At 42.2% G+C, this 17,952-nt stretch overlaps 1 protein-coding gene across 2 annotated transcripts in view; it reads left to right on the top strand.

The window, feature by feature from the left end:
• The window catches only part of SETBP1 (SET binding protein 1), a 361,790-nt gene that overhangs the window by 169,406 nt on the left and 174,432 nt on the right, over positions 1-17,952 (top strand). For both annotated transcript variants that reach the window (XM_058677176.1, XM_058677177.1), the window contains one exon: positions 4,196-4,249. In XM_058677176.1, coding sequence (XP_058533159.1) covers positions 4,196-4,249 — 54 coding nt within the window. The remainder of the gene's footprint in view (positions 1-4,195; positions 4,250-17,952) is intronic.

The raw sequence follows: 17,952 nt of genomic DNA, 5'->3' as shown, positions 1-17,952 counted from the left end.
GTGGGACATAATGGGGTCAGAGTTGGGGTTTAGCACTGAAGAGGGTTTTACATGCTTCCCTCTTTTTACTCACACCTCAGTTTCCTTGAATTCCTGAGCATATCTGTCCCGACTTGAAAACCGAAGTCAGCAGCAAGTTGTGTCTATGCTAGCATTGAATGAGATTTAAGACATCACTGGTAGAGGATTAGCAAAAACCAGGGGGATCAGAGGTCCCAGCTGTACCTGTTGGTAGCATTAACTGATAATTTGATTTTGCAGAGTCACTTAAGAGCTCCTTCTGCAAATTAAAGTTTGCAAAACTTGCTCGATGGCAGAACATTGATAGATTACAGTGATTTCCTCATCCACCCCTAAGCACCTGCAACTGTCTGCTTCAGGCCTTGATTCTCTGCCACTGGAACTCCTTGGAGCCAGGGGTCAGGAGAGTCCTCCTATTTAGGAGATTTGTGACTTTGAGCCACATGACGACGTTCTCATCATAGTGTTTACATCCAAACACCATACTACATTGCTGAGGGTTAGCACCTACTCTTTCCCAGTACAGAATGCAAGGACTTTTTCAAAATCATCAGCTTTGCAAGGATTCACAAGGCAAATGCTGTGTTTTGCTCATCATTGTGTCCATGTGGCTACCCCATGATGTGTATATGGGAACCAGGCAGGTGGGGAGATGTGACTTGATTGTGAGGAGAGACAGGACCTTCGCACAATGCTCCTTTGGGGTTCATTTATAAGGGATATTGCAAGGCTCACCTTCGATTATTTCCAGGTCATATCACAACTTCAATGTGCACTGGCTCGTGAGTGAAGTATTAGAATCTCCTATTCAAGAAACTCAGGGGTTTTAGATGTTAATGGTTTAAAATCACCTCTGTGCATTTCCTTCCCCCCATCATAAGATGCACTAACAACTCAAGGCTGCACTGAGCTCCATTAACGTGTGTTTTATAGTTTTATCCAGAGTGAAAGGCACAAAACCCTACTTCTTGCTTACTTGCAGGCTATTTATTCCCTGAACAGCCTTTTTCATTCTGTTCTTTAAATTTAACCTTGAACTTCTGTGCTGATATTTCACTCAGTATTCTCTTCTAAGACTGGTAGCAAATACAGATAAGCTTGTTCCCATCATCAAAGATGATTAATTAATTCAAATATTTGAGTGCCTCTTTCATTCAGGAAGTGTGTTAGGTGCTGAGTGCCATTTCCTTTTGTCAGCTGCAAGAATGTTTTAAGCCTGCCTCTCACACTTCTGTTCTCTGGGCTCAGCAGTTTAATCATTCTAGTCTTCACCTAGGGTGACAAGAGTTTCCACTTTCTTTTCAAGTCATTTGACCAACAGGTTATTTGGTGACTCATTGTGTGTCCTGTTTCTTCTCGGAATGTTAAGAAATGTGAAATTGACATAACGTAGAAACCATAATCTTGTTAGCTACCATCTTGTTGAGCATGTTCGTGTTGCATGAAACCAATGAAAAACAAACCCATGCATTGGTGCACAACAAAACATTAAATAACTAAGAAAGAACTGCAGAATGAACTGTATGCACCAAAGAAGAGGAGATATAACATTTCCAGGAAGAAGAGATAACCTTAATCTTATTAAGATAGAAACCTAATAACAAAACAAGCTGCTGCCCCTCCATTTGCAGTCAAACAAATGGAGTTGGCCTTTTTTTAATCCCAACATTACTGACATGAGGCAGTGGTGCATTTTTAGGATGCCTTTGCACACTCATGTAGTTTATTTTATGTCTTATAATCATCGGACTAGAAAGAATAAGATGTTTGGTGTCACGCCCCTTCAACCTCTTGAAGGGCTGTCAAAGGCTGTCTGCCAACTGTGCCATTAGGTCCTGGAGAGCCTGAACTCTGTTTCTTCTATGCTCATTCAAGCCTCTATAAAGGTTATTCTTATGTCTGTAACTCATTCCACCTTTCTTACCCTCTTCCCAGCCTAACTCTAGCCTTTGTGTCCAGTTCAAGTTAGAGGTCTAGTTTACACTGACAAGTTCCAAGGAGTAAATGGCCATCACCAACTAAATAAATTAAAATGTCCAGGAGGAAGGGTTATTTAAAAGGCGTTCATGGGATACGGACTTGTGATACTTCCTGTGAGTCGTTTGAAGACTATTCTGGCACTCAGTGTTTCTCCAATGCTATGTCTCCTCAACAAATTTTCTCCAATGAGCTAAAGTGTAGAGTTGTCTTATTACAGAAGATAAAGCATGAGCTAGGGAAAAGTATATTTTGGGACTGAAATCCCATGTGCATGTACAACCAGCAAACGAGCTAATATATGGAAACTTGACAATGATATTTGACTTCTGGACATCTCAATTTTCCACTCAAGAAATAGAAGTACTTTCTATAACATGAGAAATTTGTGAAGATTCAAAAAGAAAAGCAATAGCTCTTGGGCGACCAGGCACCCAGTCAATACTGAAAGGATCATAATTCCTTTTCTGTCTCCTGAAGTTTGGCTGTGACTGGCATTACATCAATACACAGGGAGATGTGTTGGGTTTTCTCATGCCTGTGCTCTTGCAGCTGCTAACACCTGTAGCACCTCACTGCCACATTTCCATGTTTCAGTGTCCCATGTTATCCCACGATTGCTCTGCTTTGTCCCCAGCTGAACGCTTCAACTCTATTGCACTATGCCCATCTTGATTTGCACGTGTCTGACCTCTACATCTAACAGTGGGTTCTTGGAAGGCAGAGACTCAGTCTTCCAATTATGCTTAGCCCTTAGTACCCAACTATATGGCCACATGGTCTTTCGCTCTGCTGTTACTTTATAATCAGAGGAGCAGAACTGGTTCTCTACCAGGAGACACTGTCCTCACCAAGAGTCTATCCCTCAAGACTGGGTGTGGGGAAAAGTGCAACTTTCACCATGTCTACCTCCTTTTTGCTGTATCCCAACTCTGACACTACTTATGTTTCATTTCTGGCAGTCGTTTAGTGAGGCTTAAAAGTCCAGTTGAGCTTTTCAGAAGGCTGGAAGCATTGGTGTCCAGCAGGGCTGCTTCTCTTTCTTGAACCAAACAAAATATTGTTACAGAAAATGTGAAATCGTTCCTATTTTTCACAAATGCTCTCCAGACCTAATAAAGCTAGCAGTCATACTCCTTGAATCAAAATAAGCATCTTCTCTCTTTCTCTGTGTCTCATAGTTTCCCAGTATTTTAAAGCCACAAGAAATAATATGAGCGCTTCATCAATAAATCATATGGCTTTTTCAAGTTTTTTGGGGGTGCCAAATCCCGGACAGCCTGCAAAGATTTTCAAAATCTTAACCTTATTTTGTAATACTAATTAATTACAGAGGTGCAAACATTTACAAAACTGGCTAATATGTACTAATATTTTCTATAACTGTTTAGAGTGTAAGCAATGAACCTCTGAATAATATATAAAATAACATCTAACTTAAAAAGAGCAACTGAGTCATATGTAAGTAGGAAGAGGAAGAGGTCTGCTGGTGGCCTGATTGGAGAGAGGAAGAGAGACTGAAAGGAGCTATCTTAGAGGATCTAGGTTTTCAGCTGTCTCACCAAGCAATCATTCTGAACTGGTACAACAAATAGCTTTCTCAGCAAGAATAAAGTCAAGGACCCTCTGCCTAAGAAAATGCACAAGATGTTTCAGGATTTCTTTGAGAAAATAGAATTAAAAGGTAAATTGTTTTGTTGCAAAAAAAGCAAATTAAATTTCATGCATAAAAAGATCTTAAACAAATTCAAGGGAAATACATTACATGAAAAAACTGTACATGGGTTTCCAAAAATTGTTGCTGGGAAATATACTTATCTTCTGATCCCATTTCTGCAAAGTTTTTGAAGTCTCCTTGTGTACATCCACAGAGGCATATGTAATTATAATTCCAGGCAGTCTGCGGGCATGCTAAACTCCTGTCATAGTCCATGATGCCTAATTTGAGACTCCTTGTAGAGCTGGTAGCACATAAGGAGAAGACAAACACAGGCAGAGAGAAAATCAGATTTGGAGCACACCCACTAAGGGAGGCCACTGGTCTAGATTTTTAACCAGGAATACTACCTGTGCTCTTTGCAATTCTCTTCAGCTCCAGTGCAGGTTCCAGTAGATCTATGGCTGCTCAGTTGTCTTGGGATACTGTGTACAAACTTTGAAATGTATCACTAAAGAAAACTCTTTTGTTCTTTTCCAGCTCCTCACAGCCAGTGAGCTTGCAGCCAGCGACCTCAAAGGATTTCAGCCACAGGTAAGTTCCTCTGGTGCAATTATGAAATAGAAGACAAAGAAATACTCTACAGTTTGGTTGTGAACAAACTTGGTACCAAGTGAGAAATCCTTTGCTTGGATTTCTGGCTGTTCTTATTCAATGTGTCAACTGAGAAAATGGCTCGAGTTTGCTCGCTCCCTCCATTTCTTCTCTCAGCCCATGTGGGACAAAACATTCTTTCTCACTTTCTCTCACAGTCTCTGTAATGTAAAAAATAATCTAGAACAAGATGCCTGCAATGTTGGCCCATAGGTGACACAGTCTGGGAAAGTACCAATGTGCAGGAGGTGGTGGGTGGGATGGGGTTGAAATTCCTTCCTTTATTTCTGTCTCTTTGAACAGGTTTCTCACATTTCTATAATCTTTGTGTGCCAGTGCTTTGCAGTCCTGATCTGGCTGCCAGGTCAGTCTGAGACTCCTGCAGAGGCAGACAGTGGAGTTTGGCTGATCTTCATTAATGACTGAACCCCTTTCATCTCTGCGCAGAATTCTGTATGGAGGTCCTCATGGACAAATCCAAAGAGAATTCAGGCAGAGGTGAATATGAAAATGAGTTTCCCGGTCTCTGGGAGGAGAGTCACTGTCCACACATAAGTGCCAAACCTACTCACATAGACTCTTGGCAAACACATGTGTCCTGATCTTTTCCCATAGACCCAATGTTGATAAATCATGTATTCAAAGGTGATTGCTGTAGCCCCACGTCCCTGCCACGCCTCCCCTTTTCCTGCGATGACCCTTCCTGTCTCTCCCAGCTCAGCGTCTGCTTTGAGACCCCATGTGCTCTGCCTTGGTGTGAAACACATCACAGTGAATTGCAGAAAACCTCCAGCATTTGAGCTTGCTATTTGTGAACAGCAGGAAGCCTGTATGTTTGGGATCACATGTGTTTCTATCTCAGTCACATCCAGGAGCTCTCTGTGTCCTCACCACAGGTGCCCCAGCCAGTTCAGATCCTGCAAGCACTCTTTGACAGCAGGAAAATCTGAGGCCCCTAGTTCTGAGACAGGGTGGTTCCAGGTCATACCAGGAGCTGGGAGCCTGGATAGGGAGCAATGAGAGACTGAAGGAAAGAACTGACGAAGTCAAGGGCTGGGAGGAAAGATAAGTGCGCATTCCGGTTGGGGATGTTTTGATCACAGCTTATTGATCCTTCTGTCAGGGACGCAGAGAGGTTTTACAAACAGCCAGGAAACCTTTGTCAACTGCTTAAACCTGCTCATTTATTGAAGTAGTTATTCCTGTGTTCACACAAATTTCCAATGGAGCAGAGGAATGCAGATCAAGAAGGCAAATCAACATGTATCCACTCACCTCCAAACCTAAACTCTTGCACAAGACCAGTCTTGCTGAAGCTTTCTTGCTATCTGAAAATCCCTAAAAGTAACAGGGATAGACTCTGTGTGGCAATGATTTTCTGGTAATAAGGAGACAGTTTACAGCAGATGTGTGTGTGTGTGTGTATGTGTGTGTGTGAGTGAATGTGGGGTGAGGGTATGAGTATGCCTAAGTATGGTTTGGGCACTGCTTCTTTCTAAGGTGATCATATTTTCTCATGTCTGTTTAGATAACACTCAAAATTATTCATTCATTCATTTTACTTGAAATGCAAAAAGACAGTGAGTGAATAAACAGAGGCCTTTCATCTGCTTGTTCACTCCTCAAAATATGAGCAACAGCCAGGGCAAACCAGGACAAACCCAGCAGCATGGAACTCCACCAAGGCCTTCAGAAGAGGCAACAACCTAACAGCTGTACAGCATACTCAGTAGCAAGAATTGGATGAGAAACAAAGAAGTTTGAATTAGGCACTGTGACAGGTAATGCCAGTATCCCAAACACCTGTGACACATACCTGCCCCACAGTTCCTGCTTGGATGTTAGGTTTAAAATGTGATAGTTGGTAAAGGAAAAGTTCTGACTATTTAAGGTACACAATAACATTTGGAGCACAGTTCTAGAACATCACTTTCCACTCACCCTATGGACAAACCCACAACTTCCAACGCAGCAGTTCTACTCCCCTCCTCTGCCCCACCCTTCCACGTTATCCCATTTGTGTGTCCTTTGCCCTGAGGCTAAAAGAATACATGTGTATGTTTTCCATCCTTAGGAGGCCTGTGGCAGAGACTAGGAAGTCCTGCGAGTCTTGTGGCCAGGGTGTAATGCCCGGATCAAAGTTAGTTCCCCAGCACTGTTCCTAAATCAAAAAGGCCGGGATGTGTCTCAAGGCAACGGTGCTTTTCCAACCCAAAACAGAAAGCTGCACCCCCTCTGCCCCAGCTCCACAGCATGACCAAATTGTTGGCTTCTGTTGTTATTCTGCTTCTCTCTCTCTCTGGATGGAGGTGAAAGTGAGCCTGTAATAACTCAAGTGACTTCCCCCCCAGAGACTGTCACTGACCCATCAAGAGAGGACTCACGGAGGACCCTTTCCTGGCCTTTAGCACAGTTCATGCTTTTCTAATGTAGGGGTTTGGTTTTTGTTTCTTTCCCTCCATATCTGCTCCTTCTACAACCTTGGAATGAAAACAGTGTTGATTTCTGCATTGATATGTGGTGACTTTGAAAGTGTAAAGGACAGTGACAGATTGGGCTGGGTTGGGTTGGGCTGTCTCCATCCTTCTCTTTGTCCCAGGGAAAGTGCAGAGGAGAGGAAGCAAGCAGCTATCTGTTCCTCTCATCATAGTTACTATTTCCATAGATGCCAGGCTCCTTCCTGGAAATACACACCTGATTGCAGGTGAACCTCAGCCATGCTTACTAAGGAGTTAGCAGTCAGTGTTTGGTCCTGAGGCTGGATAGCTTGGTCTCTGGAAGACCGACAGAACTGACTCCTTGAGGTCCACCTGAGCAGGTTGGAGGGGAATGTTCCCATCCTGGTTACAGACACAGATAGAAAGCTTCTGGCATCCCTGGCTAAACCAGCATGACTTTGCTCTTCTCTTTAGTAATGTTCCCACCTCACCTCACACCTGCCTGGCTCCAAGCTCATACCATCCTACTCTTCTTCTTTTTGAAAACAACAAACACACTTGAATGCTCCCCTCAGTAGTTTTTGGCAGATTGGCAATAAGAACCGCTAACTGTCTTTGTCAGCCCATCCATAGTCCAATCCCAAGAGGGATGGAACTGAAATCTGACTCCCTTTGGTGAAAAGCCATCACCAAATGCTTTCATCTTTTTTTCCCCTATTCTCTTCTCTGTCTCTAATATAAATGCTTTGAGTATTGTAACACTTGCAAAAGAAAAGGAAAAAAATCTCCTGTTATTCTACCCCAAAAACATAATGATATTTTGATGTGTAGTCTTCTGGTGTGATCTGTGTAAATATACTCCTTTTTTTCTTCAGTTTATTTGCATGTTTTACAAGTCACTTCCAACTGCTGGTTATTCTTATACTAGTTGCATCTTTTATTTATCACTCCCCCTTCTGCTACACATTCCATTCGTTCTGCAGAATAACATTGTAGGAGCAATCCAAAGCAAATGTTAACATCCAGTACCCTCATCGAGGCTACGAATAGCAGTCAAGGCTTCTTGGCATAAACCTTTCATTCTTAGTTCTTGCAGGGGCCTGAACTCTGTACGCATGTCCTTACCTATGTAGCTGCCAGGTGTAGTACAGGATCATATACAATCACAATATCCAGTTCAGATGCAAGTTTTCATGTCCAGCTACACAGCGTTAGAAAAGTAATCTTAGAGAGGACTTCCCGTAATGGGAAGATAGGGCACAGACTTAATGCTTACCTGCCCTATTCCCTCTCCTTTGTCTGACAGAAGAAGATAGGAAAAATGGCATCCTATTTCAAGTGTGGGACAAGTGCAAAAGTTTTAAACGAAAGAGAGTCATTCTTAATGAATTCCTAAAATGTTAATCGGTGCTATGTTCCTACGCTATGAGAATAGAAGAAACTAGAACACACACAGAATGCTTTTCTTCTGTTGATAAACTACCAGCAGTAATTTAGTTATTATTTTGTTTCTTGCACGCCCATAGTAAGCTGTTCTGTGGGGCTCCCTGTTCTCCAGGAGTTGACAATTCTGGAATGTTCTGCCATTAATAATAGCAATGTGACTCTGGGAAAGCTACCTAATATTTCTTGACCCTTGGTTCCATTTTATTTTTCCAAAGTTTTATTTATTTATTTGAAAGGAAAAATGAAAAAGAGAGGGAAAGAGGGTGGGAGGAAGATAAACAGAAAGAAAGACGAGGCGATGCCTTACATCCTCTGGTTCAATCCATAATTGGGAACTCCTCCCATGTCTCTAGGTGTTGGAAGTTACATGGTGAATTCACTTTTTTTCTTCCATTAGATAACTTTAGTTTGGTTAGCTAAAACTTTCATATGTGACATATCTGTATTGGGTAAGCAATGTAGTCTTCTGGGCAGAGACATCATACCTGGGTCAGGTTGGATGAGAAGAAAGCAGTGCTGCTACTCTCAGCAGCAAAGCCTGAGTGAAGTTCGGGCAATGTTTAGGCCGTGTTCATGAGACTGGAAGCATTCTGATTGCTCCGTCTCAGAGAAGGCATGGTGGGGAATTACTTGGTGAATGAGAGAAGTCACATTTTCAAATCTTGAAACCTAGAAAAATAGTCAGGAGACAGATAAATAGAAAACCCCAAAGATCTCAAAATTACACAAAAGTAGCAATCAAAGGGCTTAGAAATTCATATGTCTTTTATTCAATGTCAGTGATTTGTTGTTTAAAAACATGAATTGTAGAATTTTCTGATGTTTGTAGTGAAGATGTTCATATGATAAATAACCAACTTTAAGTTACTCCTTTAACCAGCTCTTTGCAAAGATTTGGCCATGCAGCAATCCAGAGCTGACACAGACCAGTCCTGGTACATCACCATGTCAGGTTCAATTGTCATTCTAATTTTGCCTACGTTATATCCCACTTACATTGGCTTTTATTTTTATTAATTGGCCAATAGTACTATAGTATTATAAAACAAGCACAACATCATCATGTTTATTTCATTGAGAAATACTTCAGTAAGTTTCTCTAATGAGAACTTTTTGATACAATCAAAATTCCATTATCATCTCTGTCTACATGCTTAATATGTAGAAAAGCCCATAACCAGAATTTTTTGATCATCCAATTTTTCAGTGTTTGAGTTAGGACCCAGAGTTTGGATTCTGATATTTGCCTGGAGACAGTGGAGCCATTAAGATGTGAAGACAGGCAAGAGTCAGAATTCGGATGCAAGACATGGCCTGCATTGGCGGCAGGTGTGCTGGAGCACCCATCAGCCAGCAACAAGCCCAAGCTTATTGGTCCTCATGAGAGGCTGCAGGGAAGGAAACGTTGCAGGGGACAGTGAGAATGCTTGTAAGAGGACGGATTCAAAAATGTGAGAGCATATCTATAGAGCGCCTACAGCTGCTTGGCTCTCCCAGAAAGTGGAGATTCTGTTCACCAAAGTGAATGCTCTGAGAAAATGTAGTGTTTACCCTTGAGTTAAAAAGTATTATACCCAGGGAGGGGAACCTTGTCTTCCCTAATTTTTTTTTCTGCTTTGCAATCAGTGCTATGCACAGCTCATCAGCAAACAGAGTCAGCTCCCAAGGCTCCTGGGCTCCAAGAGTCCTAACTCAGAAGTTTTTAATGTAAAATGCACAAAGTTAGTGAAGAGAAGTTATCTTTTCAGGAAGGTATGGCTGAAGTTTCCAAAGCAATAGAAAGAATCCTCGATGGACACAGGGAGTGCAATGTGGCAGGAGCCCCCAGCTGAGCAGTGGTGTTTTCTGATCCTGCATATGCCTGTTCATGCTCTGACAAGAGTGGGCAGAGTATCGGAGTCATGGCCTTATGAGAGTACTGCTCTCTTTAGCATGGCATCTGTGAGTTTCCTCTGCTTGTTCTTCTAGAATTGATCATGTTTCTAGAATAAAATCATCATTATCTGACTCAGTTGTTGATGGACAGCAACTATCAGCAAGTTGAGGATCAGCAGTTCTGAAGGGATACAGATGCCCTGGGTCTCCCCGAGAGACCAGCCACTCTGGGAATCAAACCCAGATTGTGTCAGTGTGGGGTCACACCACCCTCACTTGTGTGTAATGTCAACGACTCACTGAAACAAAGTATGGGTTAAGAAATTGATTTCAACTTCCACATGCATTCTCTCACTTAGGCCTGACAATCAGGTATCTCATGCTCCTCCTCATTTTATAAGTCAGCACCCCATGGCTCAAAAGGATCAGGCTACCACTGCCCACCGTGGCAGAAGCGGGATTGTAATCCAAGCAGTTTGACTCCAACATCTGCATGCTTAACCACTGGTGCTACACCACCACCTCTACATATTAAGCATGTAGACAGAGATGATAATGGAATTTTGATTGTATCAAAAAGTTCTCATTAGAGAAACTTACTGAAGTATTTCTCAATGAAATAAACATGATGATGTTGTGCTTGTTTTATAATACTATAGTACTATTGGCCAATTAATAAAAATAAAAGCCAATGTAAGTGGGATATAACGTAGGCAAAATTAGAATGACAATTGAACCTGACATGGTGATGTACCAGGACTGGTCTGTGTCAGCTCTGGATTGCTGCATGGCCAAATCTTTGTAAAATGATGGAGATCTAGTCTGGTCACACTTCATTTTTGTGTTTGATACAGGATTTGTAGCAACTTTGCTAATGTCCACAGAAGAACAACTCCCCTCCCATCCCAGAGTAGTAGACAGAATCTCTAAAGAGCAGTTTGAATCCTTCCATCAAGGCAAAGAATTTCTGTGCTCTCTTTTTCCCCCCAGACTGCCAATAGGGGAGTCCTGGCAATTCTCTCTTCCTCAGAGGGAATAACCGAGTTGGGGCAGAGGGAGGAGTGTGGAACATAAAGAAGAGAGGAAACAGGTTGGTTTGTTTTGTCTTCATTAAGCATTTCTTACTTTGTGGCTTTTGAAAGAACCATCCCAAAGTGACACAGATACAAGGGAGTCTTGCTACCTGGACGCTCTGCTAACATGCATGAAAAAGGATCAAAAGTACTTGGGCCCAGCCACCCAAATGCGGGATCCACCCAGATGAAGTTCCCAGTTCCTGGCTTTGCCCTGGACCGGTCCAAGATGCTGCAGCCTTGTGGGGAGTGAATCAGCAGGTAGAAGATTGTCTCGCACGCTCTGTTACTCTTTTGTCAAATAAGTAAATAAATATTTTAAAAATATTGAAACAAAGAGATAGTCTTGGTAAAGAGAAGAGATACCTTCACAGCTAAATAGGAGGAAACTCCAAAAAGTTTGCAGAAAAATAAAATTAAATAAGCTTGTATTACTAGAAAATAGTTTTGAAATTCAATTATGTTTCTTTCGTAATATTCATTTTCCATAAACTTTTTCATTCCCTCCTGCGCTTGCCTTTCAGTTTTTGCATTCCAGTAAATATATGAGTTACTTCTAATTTTCTCAGAGCTTTTTAATGTACCCTATAGTGATTCTTCCACCAGGAAGAATGCTGTAGGTTTCCCTTGCCTCCTCAAACCTAGTCCCATAAAACCCGACTATCTGACAGCTCGTGCTTTCCTTTTCCCCAAGGATAAAGCCACGGTCCATCAGAGGAAGTTGCACTGTGCATGGAAGCTGAACCCACACCTGAGCTTGCCTCCTGCTGCTTCCCATTCAATAGCAGACATTTGCCCAAGGTCTTTAACTAGCAAGTGATGGCTTTGGGGTATCTGATCTTCTGTACTTGCTGTTTGGACATTTTTTCAGGGTTGAAAAGATGTGCAGACAGACCAGGGGTGAGAAGATGGCTTCAGTGAGAGAATGTGCATAGGTGGCTCCTGTGCAGGATCCCCAGACCTTGTCCCCAGCTATCCTGGTGTCATCTGTGTCTTGGGTCTTCATTGTCTGGTCCAGCATTGCACAGAGCACAGGTTGGGAATCAGGCTGTCTAGTTGGTGTGTCACTGACATTCTGTGACACATATCTAGACACGAAAAAGAAGTGTTTTGAAATTTCTGTAGAACTTGGGATTTCTGTGGTGTGCATGTATGTCCTTGTTTTCCTAGTGATTTATCTGTCTAGTGTTTTACCAAAGTATCATACAAAAAGTATGACTTGTAGAAAGAATATCTAGCTCTTCACAGAAAATCATTTGAAAAACTGCGATAAATATCTAGTCCCCTTTCAGTTAAAGGGTAGGACTTAGACTCTTGTTCTGTCCTTCCTTTCTTTGAGGATCCTATATGTGGATATCTGTGTTATGAATAAAACCCTCCCCCACCCAGTGATTGTACCTGCACGTGTTGCTTCCTGCAGCTCTTAGTTATATCTGCACATAACGTGTGTATTTTTCCTTGGTGCTTAGGGCAATCCACGAATTTTTAGAACACTTGGACGTCTGTGATGGTAACAGCATTTTTTTAAACTCAAGTATTAGTTGATATGGGTACATACCTCATACTGAAACCAAAACTGACATTATTTCTTTTCTTATATGAAATTAAGTTTCATGCTATAGGTCTTCCCCTTTTTGCCTCCCCTGGCAGTGTTTTTAGTAGACTTATTTTTAAGCCAACATTGGCATTTAGTCATGTAGAGAGAGTTCGCAAGGTGTTTTCCAGAGTCTGGCATTTCAGTGGAATATTCTAAAGTCTTAATAAGTACTCCTGGGATAGTAAATCTGTTTAGATAGCAGTGAATATTTTGTTTCTTACTCCCAAGATGTTCTAACCATTGGAGGGCCACATGCAGGTGTGCCTGACTTAAAGCAAACTTCATGTGCAGAAAATCACACATTGCAAAAAAAATTGGTAGGTGGCAGGTGGGTGTTGAGAGAGAAGGGGTATTCACATGTAGAAATGTTTTTTTTTTTTTGCCATTTTATAACAAAACTCATTATAAGTTATCTTGAATCTATATTCTATTGAAATATGATGGGGCCTTTCAAAATCTGATTTAAAATCAGCTTTTCAAAATAGAGATAGAAAACAAAGTGAAGCCAGCCAGTGGGAATTAACTTTGAATGACATTCCCTTCTCCTTCAACTATAGTTTTCTCCTCTAAAACAAAAACGGAAAACGGAAAACCTTTTCAACAGGGGTGTAAGATTAAATGACTTCTATGATCCCTTGAGACTCTGAATGCTTAATTATTCTGTGGCTTCTTGCACTGTCTTCCTGTTTTCTTATTTTCTGTCCTTGTTTCTTCTTCAATCCTGTTGGTTAAAAAAAAAGCCTCAATACAAACTGCAAAATTCTCCTGTGATTTTGCTCGCTTAAGACATGGGCCCACTGTCATTTTTGAATATCTGAATTACCTGCATATTTGTAGACTGAGTTACAGTAAATGATCTTCCTGTGTATAAAATTTCAGCATGCTACGTGACTTCATCCTACACAATTTTAAGTCTAAGAATGATACCCAGGTATTATATGAAGCTTCAGAAATTTTATGGAAATTGTGTTCTGTGAAAAAAATAAGAATTTTTATATTAAAATAAATTTAATTTTTGTAAAGATGTGTTTAGTTGAATGGTATCTACCTACACAGATCTTCTTTCCTCTGGTGTATTCTCTAAATGGCCACAGCAGCGAAGTCTGGTCCAATGTAAAGCCAAGAAACTAGAACTCAGTCTGGGTCTCCCACATGGGGGAACCAAGGACTTAGGCCATACTCTGATGCATTCCCGGGCACATTAGCAGGGAGCTGGATGGATAACAGAGTATCCAGTATGCAAACTGAAGCTCATGTGGAATGCTGGTATTTCAGGCTTAACACACTGTACAACAAAGTGACTCCTAAAGTACAAATTTTTATAATTTTATTTTTCCATGAATGTTTTCCCCTTTTAGGATTTTTTAAAAAAAGATTTACTTATTCTTATTGCAAAGTCAGATCTACAGAGAGGAGGAGAGAGAGAGGAAGATCTTCTGTCCGTTGATTCACTCCCCAAGTAGCCACAATGGCCGGAGCTGAGCCAATCTGAAGCCAGGAGCCTGGAGCTTCTACCAGGTCTCCCACATGGGTACAGGGTCCCAAGGCTTTAGGCCGTCCTGGACTGCTTTCCCAGGCTGCTAGCAGGGAGCTGGATGGGAAGTGGGGCTGCCAGGATTAGAACCAGTACCCATATGGGATCCTGGCACATGCTAGGACTCTAGCCACCAGGCTATGGCCCTGGGTGCTGTTTTCCCCTTTCAAATATAAATTCAAAACTCCCTATGGGGCTTGAGAGAAGGTGTCTTCATCCTTCCCTACAGGGTGGTCCTAAACTTGTCTCCTAAGGACAAATCTTTTCTTTCTTTCTTTCTTTCTTTCTTTCTTTCTTTCTTTCTTTCTTTCTTTCTTTCTTTCTTTCTTTCTTCTTCTAAATCTATTTTTTGAAATACAGAGTTGCAGAGAGAAGATGAGAGAGAGAGCAAGAGAAAGATCTGCAGCTACTGTTTCATTGGCTCACTCTCCAGGTGTTCACAATAGCTAGAACTGTGCCAGTCCAAAGCCAGGAGTTGTGGGGCTTCTTCTGGGTCTCCAATGTGGGTGGAGAGTCCCAAGGAATTCAGTCATCCTCTTCTGCTTCCACAGGCCGTTATCAGGGAACTGGGTTAGAAATGGTGTCGCTGGGTCTTAAAGCTGTGCCTATAATATTACATGCCCGCACTGCGGGCAGAGATTAAGCCTACTACACCAAGGTGTTGCGTCCACATTTTCAATGAGTCAAGAAACTCCCCTTTTCAAGTCTTATTCTCCCTGCTGCTGGTCTCACCCTTCAACTCTCTTGGCCAAATCAACCCTTAACCCATCTACTCTCTGACCAACTTGTACCAAGTAATAGGGATGTTTTGAAATGTATAAGACACTCCCTCACAGTCTCCAGCAGAGATTTCTGCTAGTACAGTGGCTTATACATCCGGAGTGGTGCTTCATTCACCTGCTTGTTTCTGTTTGGACGCTGAACGAAGCACCCAGACAGCCTCTTCCATGGCTTTCAGGCATTTCCTTTATGATGGCCAGCTTCTTCCCGTGCCCTTTCCAGCTCTGCATATTATTTTCCTTGTTGAATTCCCACCTGTTATCAGAACTTGCTGCAGAAGCCCTGTTTCCAGCAGGTAATTCAAGTTCACCATGCCTGGGACAGAAAAGCTTTGAGGAATGATTCTGTAATCTTCACTACCATAAATAGTAACAATGGATGATCCTTTAGTAATTAAACATAAACATACGTCTACTGGAACCAACAGCAAGCTTAGAGAATAATTGCCATTTTTTAACAGTTGAGTTGTTAAGAGCACCACTTCATATTCCCCACCATGTTTAAAATCTCTGATCTGCCCTCACTAGCCGTGTGGCCTCCAACAGTTATTTAGCTTTTATGTGGCTCAAAGTGGAAGAAAGGAAGCTATCCCATGGGCTGGTGAGAAGGATGCATGAGAAAGGCCCAGTGAGCAGTGTCTAGTGTGTAATAAACTCCAAAAATGCCTGATCTCTGATTAGTCTCAGAAGTTACAGAATTGAAATAAATCCTGGCTTGCTCCTGCCAAGGTCACAGAACCAGCCACAGCTTCTCAGCACAGTCTGACTAGTGTTTGGGAATGCCCAGGAAGAAGAATAACACAACACACAGGACTTCCAGATGCAGCTGTTCCCTTTTCTCCAGTTTGTTCTGTGGTACTTGCCATTCAACTTGAGTAATGGCAGATGCCATGGTCCTGGGCAACTGACCAGAGAAGGTGACACACTAGGACTGAGATGGACAGGGACAGGCCAGGAGTGCGGAGGAACTGTGATGCTGAGACAGGGACATCCTTTGGATTGTTTCCTTGCTTACCCACCTACAGCATTTTCACTTCATCTCTCACTCAAGAAGAATAGCTATCAGGTATTTAGAAATGATTTTTAACAAATGCACCAGGGGTTTTTTCAACAGCTTGGATGCGTCATTTCAAACACCCTCTTGAGCCAAATGATCATCAGCATTTTTCTGGTTTTTTCTTTTAGCCCTGAGCTTCTAGAAGAATCATAGGCAGAGTGATTTATTGTCCTGCAACACCAGTTAGGAACTGCACAAGGGCATGGTCACTGTTCCTGGAGACTGGAATGGTGTGAGGAATTTGAGAGGTGTTTTCTGTGGGGATTTTAGGTGGTGACTTCTCTACCCCTTTTAATTTAATTATTTCCATGTGCAAGAGAAGATATGGAGGAGATTGAAAGGGCCCATGGGTTCTGGATTAAATGGGTCGTCCAGAGGAGACGACACCTGCACAGGAGCACATGCTGGTCACGAGACTGTTTTCCAGCAGGCAGCTTGTCGCCAACATGCTGACAGAGCAAGTAGCTCGCTGATGGGAAAAAAAGAAAATTCTGTGCCCAGACGCCAGCCTTATCTACATTGTGAGAAAATGCAGCTGGCTAAATTTGGCTTCCCAGTCCTTGATCTGGGTAGGAACAGAAATACCACAGTAGGGAATGAGGGGATGAGCATTGTGTGAACAGCGAATTTGTATGCTCCCAGCAAAAAGTAGATGCTCAGTAAATATTTGTAGAACCCTCTGTAAGGCTGTTTGTGTAAAAGGTCAAAACAGAGCTCCCAAACAAAAATACATGGACACAAATTCTGGTGTTTCTTTAATGCCTTCCGGCTTTCTGATTGTGATGAATATGTCTTCTATCACTTGTTTTATTTTTGGAGATAACAAGTTATGGGAGTCTTTTTTTATGACTTGCAAGTTTCCCTGTCTGACTATGATGTAATTGTATGCCAGGAGTGTAGAGGCACCTCTGGGTGTGGGACACAGTGCAGATTGCTTTGAAGGAAATCCGTTCGATGCACCTACCTCCAGTTCTGTGCATTATTGGCTTCTGAGCATCTTTGTGAACCATGGCCAATGGCAGTGATGGGTGAGGGAAGGGGATAAGGGAGAGGTAAGCAAAAAAGAAAAGACCTGTGAAATCTCAGCCTGCAGCCTTCTAGAGAGAGCGTGCGTCTCATTCTTGATAAACTCCAGCAGAAAAGAGCAATCAGCTAAACGAGAGCTGGACAAATTAAATGGCTGAGTATTATTTCAAAGGAGAGCGCGGGCAGCATCAGAAATTCCCCATCAGCTGTAATAACGCCAATTACTTTGCCAATTGCAGATTCCATTGCGATGTGTTTAGTGCAATCAGGCGTCGGACTCTAGCAGGGGCCTGATGGGTTTTGTTTATTCTGAATGTGCATTTGTAGAGAATCTTTTGCACCCAAAGGCTTAGAGCTCTGCCTGCCTTTCTCTCATCCACATTCATACACAGCTGAAGGAGATTATCTTTGACATGGAGGCTGGGATGGACTGGGCAGACTGGACCCTGAGCCCTTTCTCACTGGAGGATGCCTAGGATTTAATTATGAAGAGCACAGCTGGCTTTTGTAGTTGTTAGTGGATGTGGCAATCTCCAGAAAACCTCTCTGTAGATTAACCAACCAGTTAATAAATATATATTTCTGATTATGAGCAAGACTTGTTGGCATGTTGGAGCATTGGATAGATCAGCATTAAGCAGCAATAACACACATGTAGCTCTGGGAGGAGAGAACTCGCCAAGAGTTCAATAAGCCTTAAATACTGACAAATGGGGGGTGAGGGGGCTTTTACTGGCTCCCTTTGAGAATCATTTGGTAGAATGTCAGATATACAGATCACTGTAAATACGAGAAGAGATCACCAGAAAGCAAGGGAC

The sequence above is a fragment of the Ochotona princeps genome, chromosome 18 (assembly GCF_030435755.1).
Source record: "Ochotona princeps isolate mOchPri1 chromosome 18, mOchPri1.hap1, whole genome shotgun sequence".
Lineage (NCBI taxonomy): Eukaryota > Metazoa > Chordata > Mammalia > Lagomorpha > Ochotonidae > Ochotona > Ochotona princeps.
This window is presented reverse-complemented; position numbering and strand designations above follow the sequence as displayed.